Here is a 17,968-nt window from a genome sequence, read left to right on the forward strand (position 1 = left end):
ATATTAAACAACATTGAAATGTGTAAAAGTTTCTAGATGATAGGAGATATTAGTGTGTTGTGTCAGTACTGTTCGGGTGCGATATTAAACAACACTGAAGTGTGTAGAAGTTTCTAGATGGTAGGAGATATTAGTGTGTTGTGTCAGTACTGTTCAGGTGCGATATTACACAACACTGAAGTGTGTAAAGGTTTCTGGATGGTAGGAGATATTAGTGTATTGTGTCAGTACCGTTCAGGTGCGATATTAAACAACACTGAAGTGTGTAAAAGTTTCTAGATGGTAGGAGATATTAGTGTGTTGTGTCAGTACTGTTCAGGTGCGATATTAAACAACACTGAAGTGTAAAAGTTTCTAGATGGTAGGAGATATTAGTGTATTGTGTCAGTACTGTTCAGGTGCGATATTAAACAACATTGAAGTGTGTAAAAGTTTCTAGATGGTAGGAGATATTAGTGTGTTGTGTCAGTACTGTTCAGGTGCGATATTAAACAACACTGAAGTGTGTAAAAGTTTCTAACTAGTAGGAGGTATTAGTGTATTGTGTCAGTACTGTTCGGGTGCGATATTAAACAACACTGAAGTGTGTAAAAGTTTCTAGATGGTAGGAGATATTAGTGTGTTGTGTCAGTACTGTTCGGGTGCGATATTAAACAACACTGAAGTGTGTAAAAGTTTCTAGATGGTAGGAGATATTAGTGTATTGTGTCAGTACTGTTCGGGTGCGATATTAAACAACACTGAAGTGTGTAAAGGTTTCTGGATGGTAGGAGATATTAGTGTGTTGTGTCAGTACTGTTCAGGTGCGATATTAAACAACATTGAAGTGTGTAAAGTTTCTAACTAGTAGGAGATATTAGTGTGTTGTGTCAGTACTGTTCAGGTGCGATATTAAACAACACTGAAGTGTGTAAAAGTTTCTAGATGGTAGGAGATATTAGTGTGTTGTGTCAGTACTGTTCAGGTGCGATATTAAACAACACTGAAGTGTGTAAAAGTTTCTAGATGGTAGGAGATATTAGTGTGTTGTGTCAGTACTGTTCAGGTGCGATATTAAACAACACTGAAGTGTGTAAAAGTTTCTAGATAGTAGGAGATATTAGTGTGCTGTGTCAGTACTGTTCGGGTGCGATATTAAACAACACTGAAGTGTGTAAAAGTTTCTAGATAGTAGGAGATATTAGCTCGTTGTGTCAGTACTGTTCAGGTGCGATATTAAACAACACTGAAGTGTGTAAAGGTTTCTAGATGGTAGGAGATATTAGTGTGTTGTGTCAGTACTGTTCATGTGCGATATTAAACAACACTGAAGTATGTAAAAGTTTCTAGATAGTAGGAGATATTAGTGTGTTGTGTCAGTACTGTTCAGGTGCGATATTAAACAACACTGAAGTGTGTAAAAGTTTCTAGATGGTAGGAGATATTAGTGTGTTGTGTCATTACCGTTCAGGTGCGATATTAAACAACACTGAAGTGTGTAAAAGTTTCTAGATGGTAGGAGATATTAGTGTATTGTGTCAGTACCGTTCAGGTGCGATATTAAACAACACTGAAGTGTGTAAAAGTTTCTAGATGGTAGGAGATATTAGTGTGTTGTGTCAGTACTGTTCAGGTGCGATATTAAACAACACTGAAGTGTGTAAAAGTTTCTAGATGGTAGGAGATATTAGTGTGTTGTGTCAGTACCGTTCAGTTGCGATATTAAACAACACTGAAGTGTGTAAAAGTTTCTAGATAGTAGGAGATATGAGTGTATTGTGTCAGTACTTTTCAGGTGCGATATTAAACAACATTGAAGTGTGTAAAAGTTTCTAGATAGTAGGAGATATTAGTGTGTTGTGTCAGTACTTTCCAGGTGCGATATTAAACAACATTGAAGTGTGTAAAAGTTTCTAGATGGTAGGAGATATTAGTGTGTTGTGTCAGTACTGTTCGGGTGCGATATTAAACAACACTGAAGTGTGTAAAAGTTTCTAGATGGTAGGAGATATTAGTGTGTTGTGTCAGTACTGTTCGGGTGCGATATTAAACAACACTGAAGTGTGTAAAAGTTTCTAGATAGTAGGAGATATTAGTGTGTTGTGTCAGTACTGTTCATGTGCGATATTAAACAACACTGAAGTGTGTAAAAGTTTCTAGATAGTAGGAGATATTAGTGTGCTGTGTCAGTACTGTTCGGGTGCGATATTAAACAACACTGAAGTGTGTAAAAGTTTCTAGATAGTAGGAGATATTAGCGTGTTGTGTCAGTACTGTTCAGGTGCGATATTAAACAACACTGAAGTGTGTAAAGGTTTCTAGATGGTAGGAGATATTAGTCTGTTGTGTCAGTACTGTTCAGGTGCGATATTAAACAACACAGAAGTATGTAAAAGTTTCTAGATAGTAGGAGATATTAGTGTGTTGTGTCAGTACTGTTCAGGTGCGATATTAAACAACACTGAAGTGTGTAAAAGTTTCTAGATGGTAGGAGATATTAGTATGTTGTGTCAGTACCGTTCAGGTGCGATATTAAACAACACTGAAGTGTGTAAAAGTTTCTAGATGGTAGGAGATATTAGTGTGTTGTGTCAGTACTGTTCGGGTGCGATATTAAACAACATTGAAGTGTGTAAAAGTTTCTAGATGATAGGAGATATTAGTGTGTTGTGTCAGTACTGTTCGGGTGCGATATTAAACAACACTGAAGTGTGTAGAAGTTTCTAGATGGTAGGAGATATTAGTGTGTTGTGTCAGTACTGTTCAGGTGCGATATTACACAACACTGAAGTGTGTAAAGGTTTCTGGATGGTAGGAGATATTAGTGTATTGTGTCAGTACCGTTCAGGTGCGATATTAAACAACACTGAAGTGTGTAAAAGTTTCTAGATGGTAGGAGATATTAGTGTGTTGTGTCAGTACTGTTCAGGTGCGATATTAAACAACACTGAAGTGTAAAAGTTTCTAGATGGTAGGAGATATTAGTGTGTTGTGTCAGTACCGTTCAGGTGCGATATTAAACAACACTGAAGTGTGTAAAAGTTTCTAACTAGTAGGAGATATTAGTGTATTGTGTCAGTACTGTTCAGGTGCGATATTAAACAACACTGAAGTGTGTAAAAGTTTCTAACTAGTAGGAGATATTAGTGTGTTGTGTCAGTACTGTTCAGGTGCGATATTAAACAACACTGAAGTGTGTAAAAGTTTCTAGATGGTAGGAGATATTAGTGTGTTGTGTCAGTACTGTTCAGGTGCGATATTAAACAACACTGAAGTGTGTAAAGGTTTCTGGATGGTAGGAGATATTAGTGTGTTGTGTCAGTACTGTTCGGGTGCGATATTAAACAACATTGAAGTGTGTAAAAGTTTCTAACTAGTAGGAGATATTAGTGTGTTGTGTCAGTACTGTTCAGGTGCGATATTAAACAACATTGAAGTGTGTAAAAGTTTCTAGATGGTAGGAGATATTAGTGTGTTGTGTCAGTACTGTTCAGGTGCGATATTAAACAACACTGAAGTATGTAAAAGTTTCTAGATGGTAGGAGATATTAGTGTGCTGTGTCAGTACTGTTCGGGTGCGATATTAAACAACATTGAAGTGTGTAAAAGTTTCTAGATGGTAGGAGATATTAGTGTGTTGTGTCAGTACTGTTCAGGTGCGATATTAAACAACACTGAAATGTGTAAAGGTTTCTAGATGGTAGGAGATATTAGTGTGTTGTGTCAGTACTGTTCAGGTGCGATATTAAACAACATTGAAGTGTGTAAAAGTTTCTAGATGGTAGGAGATATTAGTGTGTTGTGTCAGTACTGTTCAGATGTGATATTAAACAACACTGAAGTGTGTAAAAGTTTCTAGATGGTAGGAGATATTAGTCTGTTGTGTCAGTACTGTTCAGGTGCGATATTAAACAACATTGAAGTGTGTAAAAGTTTCTAGATGGTAGGAGATATTAGTGTGTTGTGTCAGTACTGTTCAGGTGCGATATTGAACAACATTGAAGTGTGTAAACGTTTCTAGATAGTAGGAGATATTAGTGTGTTGTGTCAGTACTGTTCAGGTGCGATATTGAACAACATTGAAGTGTGTAAAAGTTTCTAGATGGTAGGAGATATTAGTGTGTTGTGTCAGTACTGTTCAGGTGCGATATTGAACAACACTGAAGTATGTAAAAGTTTCTAGATGGTAGGAGATATTAGTGTGTTGTGTCAGTACTGTTCGGGTGCGATATTAAACAACATTGAAGTGTGTAAAAGTTTCTAACTAGTAGGAGATATTAGTGTGTTGTGTCAGTACTGTTCAGGTGCGATATTAAACAACATTGAAGTGTGTAAAAGTTTCTAGATGGTAGGAGATATTAGTGTGTTGTGTCAGTACTGTTCAGGTGCGATATTAAACAACACTGAAGTATGTAAAAGTTTCTAGATGGTAGGAGATATTAGTGTGCTGTGTCAGTACTGTTCGGGTGCGATATTAAACAACATTGAAGTGTGTAAAAGTTTCTAGATGGTAGGAGATATTAGTGTGTTGTGTCAGTACTGTTCAGGTGCGATATTAAACAACACTGAAATGTGTAAAGGTTTCTAGATGGTAGGAGATATTAGTGTGTTGTGTCAGTACTGTTCAGGTGCGATATTAAACAACATTGAAGTGTGTAAAAGTTTCTAGATGGTAGGAGATATTAGTGTGTTGTGTCAGTACTGTTCAGATGTGATATTAAACAACACTGAAGTGTGTAAAAGTTTCTAGATGGTAGGAGATATTAGTGTGTTGTGTCAGTACTGTTCAGGTGCGATATTAAACAACATTGAAGTGTGTAAAAGTTTCTAGATGGTAGGAGATATTAGTGTGTTGTGTCAGTACTGTTCAGGTGCGATATTGAACAACATTGAAGTGTGTAAACGTTTCTAGATAGTAGGAGATATTAGTGTGTTGTGTCAGTACTGTTCAGGTGCGATATTGAACAACATTGAAGTGTGTAAAAGTTTCTAGATGGTAGGAGATATTAGTGTGTTGTGTCAGTACTGTTCAGGTGCGATATTGAACAACATTGAAGTGTGTAAAAGTTTCTAGATAGTAGGAGATATTAGTGTGTTGTGTCAGTACTGTTCAGGTGCGATATTAAACAACACTGAAGTGTGTAAAAGTTTCTAGATGGTAGGAGATATTAGTGTGTTGTGTCAGTACTGTTCAGGTGCGATATTAAACAACACTGAAGTGTGTAAAAGTTTCTAACTAGTAGGAGATATTAGTGTGTTGTGTCAGTACTGTTCAGGTGCGATATTAAACAACACTGAAGTGTGTAAAAGTTTCTAGATGGTAGGAGATATTAGTGTGTTGTGTCAGTACTGTTCAGGTGCGATATTAAACAACACTGAAGTGTGTAAAGGTTTCTGGATGGTAGGAGATATTAGTGTGTTGTGTCAGTACTGTTCAGGTGCGATATTAAACAACACTGAAGTGTGTAAAAGTTTCTAGATGGTAGGAGATATTAGTGTGTTGTGTCAGTACTGTTCAGGTGCGATATTAAACAACATTGAAGTGTGTAAAAGTTTCTAGATGGTAGGAGATATTCGTGTGTTGTGTCAGTACTGTTCAGGTGCGATATTAAACAACACTGAAGTATGTAAAAGTTTCTAGATGGTAGGAGATATTAATGTGTTGTGTCAGTACTGTTCAGGTGCGATATTAAACAACACTGAAGTATGTAAAAGTTTCTAGATGGTAGGAGACATTAGTGTGCTGTGTCAGTACTGTTCGGGTGCGATATTAAACAACATTGAAGTGTGTAAAAGTTTCTAGATGGTAGGAGATATTAATGTGTTGTGTCAGTACTGTTCAGGTGCGATATTAAACAACACTGAAGTGTGTAAAGGTTTCTAGATGGTAGGAGATATTAGTGTGTTGTGTCAGTACTGTTCAGGTGCGATATTAAACAACATTGAAGTGTGTAAAAGTTTCTAGATGGTAGGAGATATTAGTGTGTTGTGTCAGTACTGTTCAGGTGTGATATTGAACAACATTGAAGTGTGTAAAAGTTTCTAGATAGTAGGAGATATTAGTGTGTTGTGTCAGTACCGTTCAGGTGCGATATTGAACAACATTGAAGTGTGTAAAAGTTTCTAGATAGTAGGAGATATTAGTGTGTTGTGTCAGTACTGTTCAGGTGTGATATTAAACAACACTGAAGTGTGTAAAAGTTTCTAGATGGTAGGAGATATTAGTGTGTTGTGTCAGTACTTTCCAGGTGCGATATTAAACAACATTGAAGTGTGTAAAAGTTTCTAGATAGTAGGAGATATTAGTGTGTTGTGTCAGTACTGTTCAGGTGCGATATTGAACAACACTGAAGTGTGTAAAGGTTTCTAGATAGTAAGAGATATTAGTGTATTGTGTCAGTACTGTTCATGTGCGATATTAAACAACACTGAAGTGTGTAAAAGTTTCTAGATGGTAGGAGATATTAGTGTGTTGTGTCAGTACTGTTCAGGTGCGATATTAAACAACACTGAAGTGTGTAAAAGTTTCTAGATAGTAGGAGATATTAGTGTGTTGTGTCAGTACTGTTCAGGTGCGATATTAAAAAACATTGAAGTGTGTAAAGGTTTCTGGATGGTAGGAGATATTAGTGTGTTGTGTCAGTACTGTTCAGGTGCGATATTAAACAAAACTGAAGTGTGTAAAGGTTTCTAGATAGTAGGAGATATTAGTGTGTTGTGTCAGTACTGTTCAGATGTGATATTAAACAACACTGAAGTGTTTAAAAGTTTCTAGATGGTAGGAGATATTAGTGTGTTGTGTCAGTACTGTTCAGATGTGATAATAGACAACACTGAAGTGTGTAAAAGTTTCTAGATGGTAGGATATTAGTGTGTTGTGTCAGTACTGTTCAGATGTGATAATAGACAACACTGAAGTGTGTAAAAGTTTCTAGATAGTAGGAGATATTAGTGTGTTGTGTCAGTACTGTTCAGATGTGATAATAGACAACACTGAAGTGTGTAAAAGTTTCTAGATGGTAGGAGATATTATTGTGTTGTGTCAGTACTGTTCAGATGTGATATTAAACAACACTGAAGTGTGTAAAAGTTTCTAGATGGTAGGAGATATTAGTGTGTTGTGTCAGTACTCCTGATCATTCACACAGCCATCTGATTTTACTGAGTCACACAACCACCTACAGAGAAGGGTTTATGAAATCAGATGTGTGTTGTGTTTCTGTAGTTTAACAGATGTGTGTTGTGTTTCTATAGTGTAACAGGCCTGTATGTTGTGTTTGTGTTGTGTAACAGGTGTGTGTATTGTGTTTGTGTGTGTGTGTCTGTGTGTGTGTTGTGTTGCAGGTGAAGGGCCTGGCCTCAGGGTCTGTGAAGTAGCCAGTCAGGATCTTTGTGAACAGCATCACAGATGTGTCGTGTTTGTTTAGTGTAACAGGTGTGTGTGTGTGTGTGCGTGTGTTTTGTGTTGCAGGTGAAGGACCTGGTCTCAGTGTCCCTGAAGCAGCCAGTCAGGGTCTTTGTGTGGTGTAACGTGTTTGTGTGTGTTTGTGTAGTGTAACAGGTGTGTGTTGTGTAGTGTAACAGGTGTGTGTGGGTGTCTGTCTGTCTGTGTGTGTGTGTGTTGTAGGTGAAGGACGTGGCCTCGGTGTCGCTGAAGCAGCCAGTCAGGATATTCGTGAACAGCAACACAGACGTGTTGTGTTTGTGTGGTGTAACGTGTGTGTGCGTGTGTGTGTTTGTGTAGTGTAACAGGTATGTGTTGTGTAGTGTAACAGATGTGTGTGTGTGTGTGTGTGTGTGTGTGTGTGTGTTGTGTTGCAGGTGAAGGACCTGGCCTCGGTGTTGCTGGAGCAGCCATTCAGGATATTTGTGGACAGCGACACAGACGTGCTGTGGTTGTGTGGTGTAACGTGTGTGTTTGTGTAGTGTAACAGGTGTGTGTTGTGTAGTGTAACAGATGTATGTGTGTGTGTGTCTGTGTGTTGTGTTGTGTTGCAGGTGAAGGACCTGGCCTCGGTGTCGCTGAAGCAGCCAGTCAGGATATTTGTGAACAGCAACACAGATGTGCTGTGTTTGTGTGGTGTAACGTGTGTGTTTGTGTAGTGTAACAGATGTGTGTGTGTGTGTGTTTGTTGTATTGTGTTGCAGGTGAAGGACCTGGCCTCGGTGTCGCTGAAGCAGCCAGTCAGGATATTTGTGAACAGCAACACAGACGTGGCTCCATTCTTACGACAAGAATTCATCAGAATTCGAGCCAACAGAGAAGGCGACCGAGAGGGTGTAGTAGCTGGTAAATACTACCACCATACTATTACTACTACTATATTACTACCACCATACTATTACTACGACACTATTACTGTTGTCATACTGCTACCATACTATTACTACTATTATATTATTACTACCACCATACTATTACTACTACTACTACACTGTTACTGCTGTCATACTGCTACTATACTATTACTACTACTATATGATTACTACCACCATACTATTACTACTACTACTACTACACTATTACTGCTGTCATACCTCTACCATACTATTACTGCTACTATATTATTAATGCTGTCATACTGCTACTATACTATTACTACTACTATATGATTACTACCACTATACTATTACTACTACTACTACACTATTACTGCTGTCATACTGCTACTATACTATTACTACTACTATATGATTACTACCACTATACTATTACTACTACTACTACACTATTACTGCTGCCATACTACTACCAAACTATTACTACTATTATATGATTACTACCACTATACTATTATTACTACTACTACTACTACTACACTATTACTGCTGTCATACCTCTACCATACTGTTACTACTACTATATTATTACTACCACCATACTATTACTGCTGTCATACTACTACCATACTATTACTACTATTATATTATTACTGCTGCCATACTATTACCATACTATTACTACCTCAATACTATTACTACTGTCATACTACCACCATACTATTACTACTGTCATACTACTACCATACTATTACTACCACCACTACACTATTACTGCTGTCATACTACTACCATACTATTACTACTACTACTATATTATTGCTACTACCATGCTATTACTACTACTATACTATTACTACTGTCATGCTTCCACCATACTATTACTGCTACTATATTAGTACTACCACCATACTATTACTAGCACTATACTATTACTGCTGACATACTACTACCACACTATTACTACCACTATATTATTACTGCCACCATACTATTATTACTACTATACTGTTACTGCTATCATACTTCTCCACCATACTATTTCTACTACCATACTATTACTGCTATCATACTACCACCATACTATTACTATTACTGCTATCATACTACCACTGTACTATTACTACTACTGTATTATTACTACCACCATATTATTACTACTATACTATTACTACTGTCATACTGCTACTATACTCTTACTACTACTATACTATTACTACTGCTATATTAATTCTACTACTAAATACTACCACCATACTATTACTACTACTATATTATTAATACCATCATACTATTACCACTACTATAGTATTACTGCTATCATACGTCCATCATACTATTACTAGTACTATATTATTACTACCACCATCCTATTACAACTACTATTCTATTACTCTACTATTACCACTACTGTATTATTACTACCACCATACTATTACTACTACTATACTATTACTACGGTCGTAAAGTGCTGCTGCCAGAAGATAGCTGCACATATACCAGTGAAGCATGGCGTACAACACCCTGGCTGGATCTCTGTATAGCTGATGCTCATGAATGTTTGGAGAAAGTGGAGATCTTGTGTGGTCTGGCCACAACAGATCACATACCTGTGTGTATGATGTTAAATGTGGAGAGTCTGCCTGAGTTGACCAGTTATGATAACCACAAACAAAGTGGGAAAGTAGATTGGTCTAGGCTTAGAGAAGATGACTTAAAACATTATAATTCACTGACTGATAAGAGCCTAAGTAATATGCATATACCATCTGATGCTATTCAGTGTGGCAGCATGAACTGTAAGAGCCAAAACCACGAGCATGATCTATGTATAATGTATGATAAAACTGTGAAATGTCTAAATAATGGCAGTAAATCATTCCACCAAAAAAGGGCTAAACAACATGACGTCAGGCCAGGATGGAATGAATATGTAGCTGAACTGCATGTAGAGGCCAAAGAAGCTTCTAGAAACTGGGTCTTATCAGGAACAGCTAGGCGAGGCCCAGAGTGTGAACAGAAGAAACAGGCTAATGCTAGACTTCAATATGCTGTACGTTTTATTAAAAGAAATGAGCAGGCCATGAGGGCAAACTCCATGGCCACAAAGCCTCAGCAGAATAATGTCTATGACTTCTGGAAGGAAGTTAGGTTATTAATAATAGTAAGATTCCCTTGCCATCCAGCATTGATGGGATTACTGGGCCCGAAAAGATTGCTGAACTGTGGAGAAAACACTATAGAGACATTTTTAATTGCATAAAGAGTGATGGATTTAATGTTGGTGATGTCTCTAACAATGATGATGTGGTTATTAGACCTGATGAAGTGTGCTATGCCATTGAGAAATTGTCAGTGAACAAAGCATGAGGCCTTAACCAAATCACAGCAGAACATCTGAAGTATGCTAGCCACAGAATCTCAGTGTTACTGTCTGTGTGTTTTTCTGGATTGTTAATGCGTGGCATCCTACCTGACTTCCTGTTGTCTCTCTTACTAGTGCCAGTAATCAGAGACAAAACTGGTCAAATATCCAGCAGAGAACATTATAGGCCAGTTGCTCTGGCTAGCATACTTTCCAAAGTATTGGAACGAATTCTCTTGGATAGGCTTCAAGAATACATACCAACTACTGACAATCAGTTTGGCTTTAAAAATAAACACAGCACCGATTTGTGCATATATGCACTGAAGCAGGTTGTTAGTAAATATAGAAGACAGAGCACTACAGTAGTCATGTGTTTTTGAAGCATCAAAAGCTTTTGACTGAGTTAATCGTGGTAAATTATTTGTTAAACTACAAGAGCGAGGGGTCTCCTCTTATTTGATAAGGATCTTGCATTTTTGGTATTCATATTTTTGGTATTCATATCAAACCATCCATGACCTGGATGAATGAGAACATTCACAGGCGTATCAAACCATGCAAGTCAGATGGGGTAAGAGTATATCTGCACCCTTCCCAGTGACCAATGCGGTCCGACAAGGTGGAATACTGTCGCCTGTTCTCTTCAATGTGTATATGGATGATCTCTCTAATAAGTTAAAACAGTGTAAGACTGGCTGTGTGGAGGGGAATAGTCTTATAACCATCTGATGTATGCTGATGACTTAGTCCTCCTGCCCCCTTATAGTGCTGGCTTACAGCAGCTGCTCAGAGTCTGCTCAAGTTATGGTGTGCAGCATGACATTACATTTAACTCTAAGAAGAGTTTTGTCATGATTACTAAAACCAAGGAGGATCAGAAGCAACATTTTACGTCATTCTTCATGGCGGACCAGACACTAAATGTGCTGGACAAAGTGAGATATCTGGGTCACATCATCAGGAATGATCTATGTGACGACGATGATGTGCAGTGCCAGTGTTGCAAATTGTATGCACAAGCCAATATGCTAGTACGCAAATGTCATATGTGTACAGATGATGTCAAAACTGCTCTTTTTAGGGCCTACTGTACTCCACTCTATACTGCCCACTGGTGATGCAGTTATAGCAAAGCAACAATGAAAAAGCTGCAGGTAGCATATAATGATGCATTTAGAGTCTTGCTCAAGCTTCCAAGATGGACAAGTGTGTGACGAGTAATGTTCCCACTTTTCATGCTGTGTTGGGCAATTTATGTACAAATTTATGTGTCGATTAATTGATTCTAAGAATGTAATTATAATGCTGTTAACGGAGCCTACACAAAGTGACACCAGCTACTCCTCTTGTTTCTGGAAACATTGGAACAAATGTCTGTATAGCTTTTAATCATTGTGTACTTGTGAGCTGCTGTTGTTAGCTATATTTTTGTGTTCTTGTTTTGTGTTGTATTTCTTTATCTTTAACATGGACCTACCTTTGTGTCTGAATAAAGTAAGATTTGATTGATTGATACTACTACCATACTATTACTACCACCATACTATTACTACTACTATACTATTACTACTACTACTATTTTATTACTACTAACATAAAATTACTACGATCGTACGACTACTATATTATTACTACTGCTATATTATTACTACTACCAGACTATTACAAGTACTATAACTACTCTACTGTTACTACCATATTATTATTACTACTACTATACTATGACTGCTATCATACTATTACTACTATCATACTACTACTATACTATTGATATTGGGGGGGCAGGGGTAGCTTTGCAGACCGGGCATGTAAAAGTGGTGCTGGGGGGGGGGCAGGGGTAGCTTTGCAGACCGGGCATGTAAAAGTGGTGCTGGGGGGGGGGCAGGGGTAGCTTTGTGAGCGTGCCTCTTCACACGCTTTGCTACACGGTGTTGTGTGTGCTGGTTTTCCATAGACTTCACTCCCTGTGAGACGTGAGAGCACCAGATGCTGCGGCAGGAGGCAAGTTCCTCCAAAGAAGAGGGGCTGATCTGACATCTTTTCAGCGTGGTCTTCATTTGGTCTTTGAACCGCTTCTTCTGCCCACCAGCAGTGTGTTGATCAAGGCGTAGTTGGCCGTAGAGGACTTTACATGGGAGTCGTTGGCCGGGCATGTGAATAACATGCCCAAGCCACCTGAGTGGATGGTGGTTTAGGGTAGACTCCACACTGCAGCTGCCTGCCCGCTCCAACACCTCAGTGTGTGGCACTCTGTCCTCCCAAGTAATGCTGAGGATCCTCTGGAGACCTTTCACATGGAAGGCCTCCAGGCTTGTGAGATGGTGGCTGTAGATGGTCCTGCCTCACATCCATAGAGTAGTGTGGAGATGCACACTGCTCTGTAAAGAAGCACTTTGGTGTGGAGACTGAGGTTGCTGTTCTGGAAAACCCTTCTCCTTAGACGACCACAAGATGTTGAGGCTTGTTTGAGGCGATGCTGGATCTCATCAACCATTGTGCAGGTGTCAGATAGTATGCTTCCCAGATATCTGAAGGCAGGAACAGTGGCCAGTTGTTGCCCTTCTGCTGTGAAAGTTGTTGGGTGGTTTGCGAGGCCGGCAGTCAACTGACAGATTACCTCTGTCTTTTGGGTGTTGACGATCAGTCCCGTTCTCCTGTATGCAGTTACAACTACCACAGAGTGTTCTGTAGGGCTTCTGGTGTGTGGGCTACCAGGGCACAACTGTCAGCATACTGTAGCTCAATGATGTTCTCAGAGGTTAACTTGGTGGTTGCCTGAAACCTCCTGATGTTGAATAGGTTTCCATCGAGCCTGAAGTCAATGGTGACTCCAGCCTGCTTCTTCATCCTCCTTTGTAACAGTGTTGTAATAGAGACTAAGAAGATATTGAACAGGACTGGGGCTAGCACACAGCCTTGTCTGACTCCAGTCTGCACACCAAAGGGCTCAGAACTGTGGTTCCCCACTACCACTCGGGCCACCATCATTCCTGAGTGAAACTGTCCCAGGATGGTGAGAAACTTGGGTGGACATCCACATATCTTCAGGACTTGCCACAGCAGGGCCCGGTTAACTGTATCAAATGCCTTTGAGAGGTCTATGAATGCTATGTATAGATCCTCGTGCTGTTCTCGGCATTTCTCCTGGAGCTGGTGTGTGACAAAGGTCATGTCAACGGTCCCTCTATCCTTTCGGAAGCCGCATTGTGACTCTGGTATGACCCGTTCGGCTCTTGTGAGTGTTAGTCTGCGGAGCATGATCTTGGCTAGAACCTTTCCTGCAATGGCCAGCAGTGAAATACCCCTACTGTTGGAGCAGATGGATTTGTCTCCTTTGTTTTTATAAATGGCCACAATGTTGGCATCTTTCCACTGTTGGGGGACACACTTGTGACTCCACACCTCAAGGATATAGAGATACAGTGTCCCCATGCAGAGGTAGCCTCCTTCTTTGAGGATTTCAGCTGGAATATTATCAGGTCCAGGGGTTTTGCTGTTTTTCCGGGTCTTGACTGCATGTAGGATTTCTTTGAAAGATAGTGGGAGGTCTAGGTCTTGCAAGGTAGGCTGTTCAGGGAGCTCTGCCAGTACAGTTGAGTCCACTGGGGTGGGCTGGTTGAGCAGGGTGTTAAAATGCTCGGCCCACCGCTCCATAACAGGACCTGGTTCTTGATGAGAGTTGTTCCATCAGCAGACCTAACGGGTGTCAGGGAGCAGTTTCTGGGGCCATAGGTGGTCTTAACTGCATCATAGAAACCATGCATGTCGTTCCTGTCTGCATGAGCCTGGATTTCGTTGGCTTTCAAAATCCACCACCCATTTTGCAGATTCTGCAGAGCTGCTTGGGCCTCAGAGCGGAGGTCTTGCCATGTTTTCTTGAGAGGTTGGGATGGTGGGTTGCTGAGGGCGGCTCTGTGTGCCTTATGCATGTTGTCCTGGAGGGTGGAGATCGTTCTGGCATTGTCATCAAAGCAGTCCTGATGTCTCGTGGTTTTGAAGCCAATGGATTAGGCTGCGTTGTCGAAGAGGGTGGTGCTACTACTACTATCGTACTACTACACTATTACCACCCCTGTCTACACACACACACGACTATCTACACACAAACATCACTGTCTACACACACTTTACTGTCTACATAAAATGATTACTGTGTGTGTGTGTGTGTGTGTGTGTGTGTGTGTGTGTGTGTGTGTGTGTGTGTGTGTAGCTCTGCTCACTAGGACCTTCCAGGACCACGTCATGGTCTTCACTCAGACCAAGAAGCAGGCACACAGGATGCACATCCTGCTGGGCCTCATGGGGCTGAAGGTGGGAGAACTTCATGGTAACCTGAGCCAGACCCAGAGACTGGAGAACCTCAGGTACACACACACAGACACACACAGACACACAAGCACACACTCACATAGACACACAAGCACACACACACACACACACACTCACACACACCCTTACACTCTCACACACACACTCACTCACACACAGGGGTACACTCTCACACACACACACACTTACACTCACACACGCACACACACTCTCACACACACACACTTACACTCACACACACACACACACTCACACACACACTCAAACACACAATTACACTGTCACACAAACACTTACACTCACATACACACACTCTCACACACACGCACTTACACTGTCACACACACACTCACTCACACACAGGGGTACACTCTCACACACACACACTTACACTCACACACGCACACACACTCTCACACACACACACTTACACTCACACACGCACACACACTCTCACACACACTTACACTCACACACGCACACACACTCTCACACACGCACACTTACACTCACACACGCACACACACTCTCACACACACACACTTACACTCACACACGCACACACACTCTCACACACACACACTTACACTCACACACGCACACACTCTCACACACACACACTTACACTCACACACGCACACACACTCTCACACACACACACTTAAACTCACACACAGGGGTACACTCTCACACACACACACTTACACTCACACACGCACACACACTCTCACACACACACACTTACACTCACACACAGGGGTACACTCTCACACACACACACTTACACTCACACACGCACACACACTCTCACACACACACACTTACACTCACACACGCACACACACTCTCACACACACACACTTACACTCACACACACACACTTAGACTCACACACGCACACACACTCTCACACACACACTCACACACACTTACACTCTCTCTCACACACACACTTACACTCACACACGCACACACACACTCACACACACTTACACTCTCTCTCACACACACACTTACACTCACACACGTACACACAGTCACCCACCTAGAGACAATTTAGTATGTTATAAATGTAAATAGTACTACACTGTACATTATAAATAGTACTACACTGTACATTAGAAGTAGTACACTGTACGTTATAATTAGTTTTACACTGTACATTAGAAGTACTACACTGTACATTATAAATACTACTACACTGTCCATTATAAATAGTACTACACTGTACAGTATAAATAGTGGTAGACTGTACATTATAAATAGTACTACACTGTACATTAGAAGTAGTATACTGTACGTTATAATTAGTTTTACACTGTACATTAGAAGTACTACACTACATTATAAGTAGTGCTACACTGTACATTATACATAATACTACACTGTACATTATAAATAGTACTACACTGTACATTGTAAGTAGTACTACACTGTACATTATAGATACCATCACATTGTACATTGCAAATACTACTACACTATAAATGGTAGTTATAGATACTACTACAGTGTATATTATAAGTATTACTACACTAAGACACTATACATAATGTGCAGCATCCTGAGGCAGCACACCAGTTCAGAACCTGCACCCACTCTTCATCCATGTTAGTGATATTAGTACACACTTCCGCACAGGCCAGCAATGGAAGTAGTCCACAGATACTGTGTGTTTTCTGAGCTGAGACACAGACATGACCTTTGAACATTTTGCTGCTCTCCTTTCTCCTCCTCCTCCTCCTCCTCTCCTTCCTCCTCCTCCTCCTCCTCTTCTCCTCTCTCCTGCTCCTCTCCACTAGACGATTTAAAGATGAGCAGATTGATGTCTTGGTGGCAACAGACGTGGCAGCCAGAGGTCTGGATATAGACGGAGTCAAAACAGTGAGGAGTCTCTTCCCCTGCACACACTGACATAGTACCTCAGTACACACTGTACTACAGTACCTCTAACACACTGACACAGTACCACAGTACACACTGTACTACAGTACCTCTAACACACTGCCATAGTACCAGAGGTCTGGATATAGACGGAGTCAAAACAGTGAGGAGTCTCTTCCCCTGCACACACTGACATAGTACCTCAGTACACACTGTACTACAGTACCTCTAACACACTGACAAGTACCACAGTACACACTGTACTACAGTACCTCTAACACACTGCCATAGTACCAGAGGTCTGGATATAGACGGAGTCAAAACAGTGAGGAGTCTCTTCCCCTGCACACACTGACATAGTACCTCAGTACACACTGTACTACAGTACCTCTAACACACTGACACAGTACCTCAATACACACTGTACTACAGTACCTCTAACACACTGACAAGTACCACAGTACACACTGTACTACAGTACCTCTAACACACTGACATAGTACCAGAGGTCTGGATATAGACGGAGTCAAAACAGTGAGGAGTCTCTTCCCCTGCACACACTGACATAGTACCTCAGTACACACTGTACTACAGTACCTCTAACACACTGACACAGTACCTCAGTACACACTGTACTACAGTACCTCTAACACACTGACAAGTACCACAGTACACACTGTACTACAGTACCTCTAACACACTGCCATAGTACCAGAGGTCTGGATATAGACGGAGTCAAAACAGTGAGGAGTCTCTTCCCCTGCACACACTGACATAGTACCTCAGTACACACTGTACTACAGTACCTCTAACACACTGACACAGTACCTCAGTACACACTGTACTACAGTACCTCTAACACACTGACAAGTACCACAGTACACACTGTACTACAGTACCTCTAACACACTGCCATAGTACCAGAGGTCTGGATATAGACGGAGTCAAAACAGTGAGGAGTCTCTTCCCCTGCACACACTGACATAGTACCTCAGTACACACTGTACTACAGTACCTCTAACACACTGACACAGTACCTCAATACACACTGTACTACAGTACCTCTAACACACTGACACAGTACCTCAGTACACACTGTACTACAGTACCTCTAACACACTGCCATAG

The 17,968-nt window shown here is 40.6% G+C and overlaps 1 protein-coding gene across 2 annotated transcripts in view; it reads left to right on the top strand.

Annotated features, from left to right (window-relative positions):
• The window catches only part of ddx27 (DEAD (Asp-Glu-Ala-Asp) box polypeptide 27), a 122,977-nt gene that overhangs the window by 40,268 nt on the left and 64,741 nt on the right, over positions 1–17,968 (top strand). For both annotated transcript variants that reach the window (XM_056273733.1, XM_056273734.1), the window contains exons 11-13: positions 8,128–8,269; positions 14,838–14,991; positions 16,759–16,840. In XM_056273733.1, the coding sequence (XP_056129708.1) occupies positions 8,128–8,269; positions 14,838–14,991; positions 16,759–16,840 (378 nt within the window). The remainder of the gene's footprint in view (positions 1–8,127; positions 8,270–14,837; positions 14,992–16,758; positions 16,841–17,968) is intronic.

Source organism: Lampris incognitus, chromosome 2, assembly GCF_029633865.1.
Source record: "Lampris incognitus isolate fLamInc1 chromosome 2, fLamInc1.hap2, whole genome shotgun sequence".
Taxonomy (NCBI): Eukaryota; Metazoa; Chordata; class Actinopteri; order Lampriformes; family Lampridae; genus Lampris; species Lampris incognitus.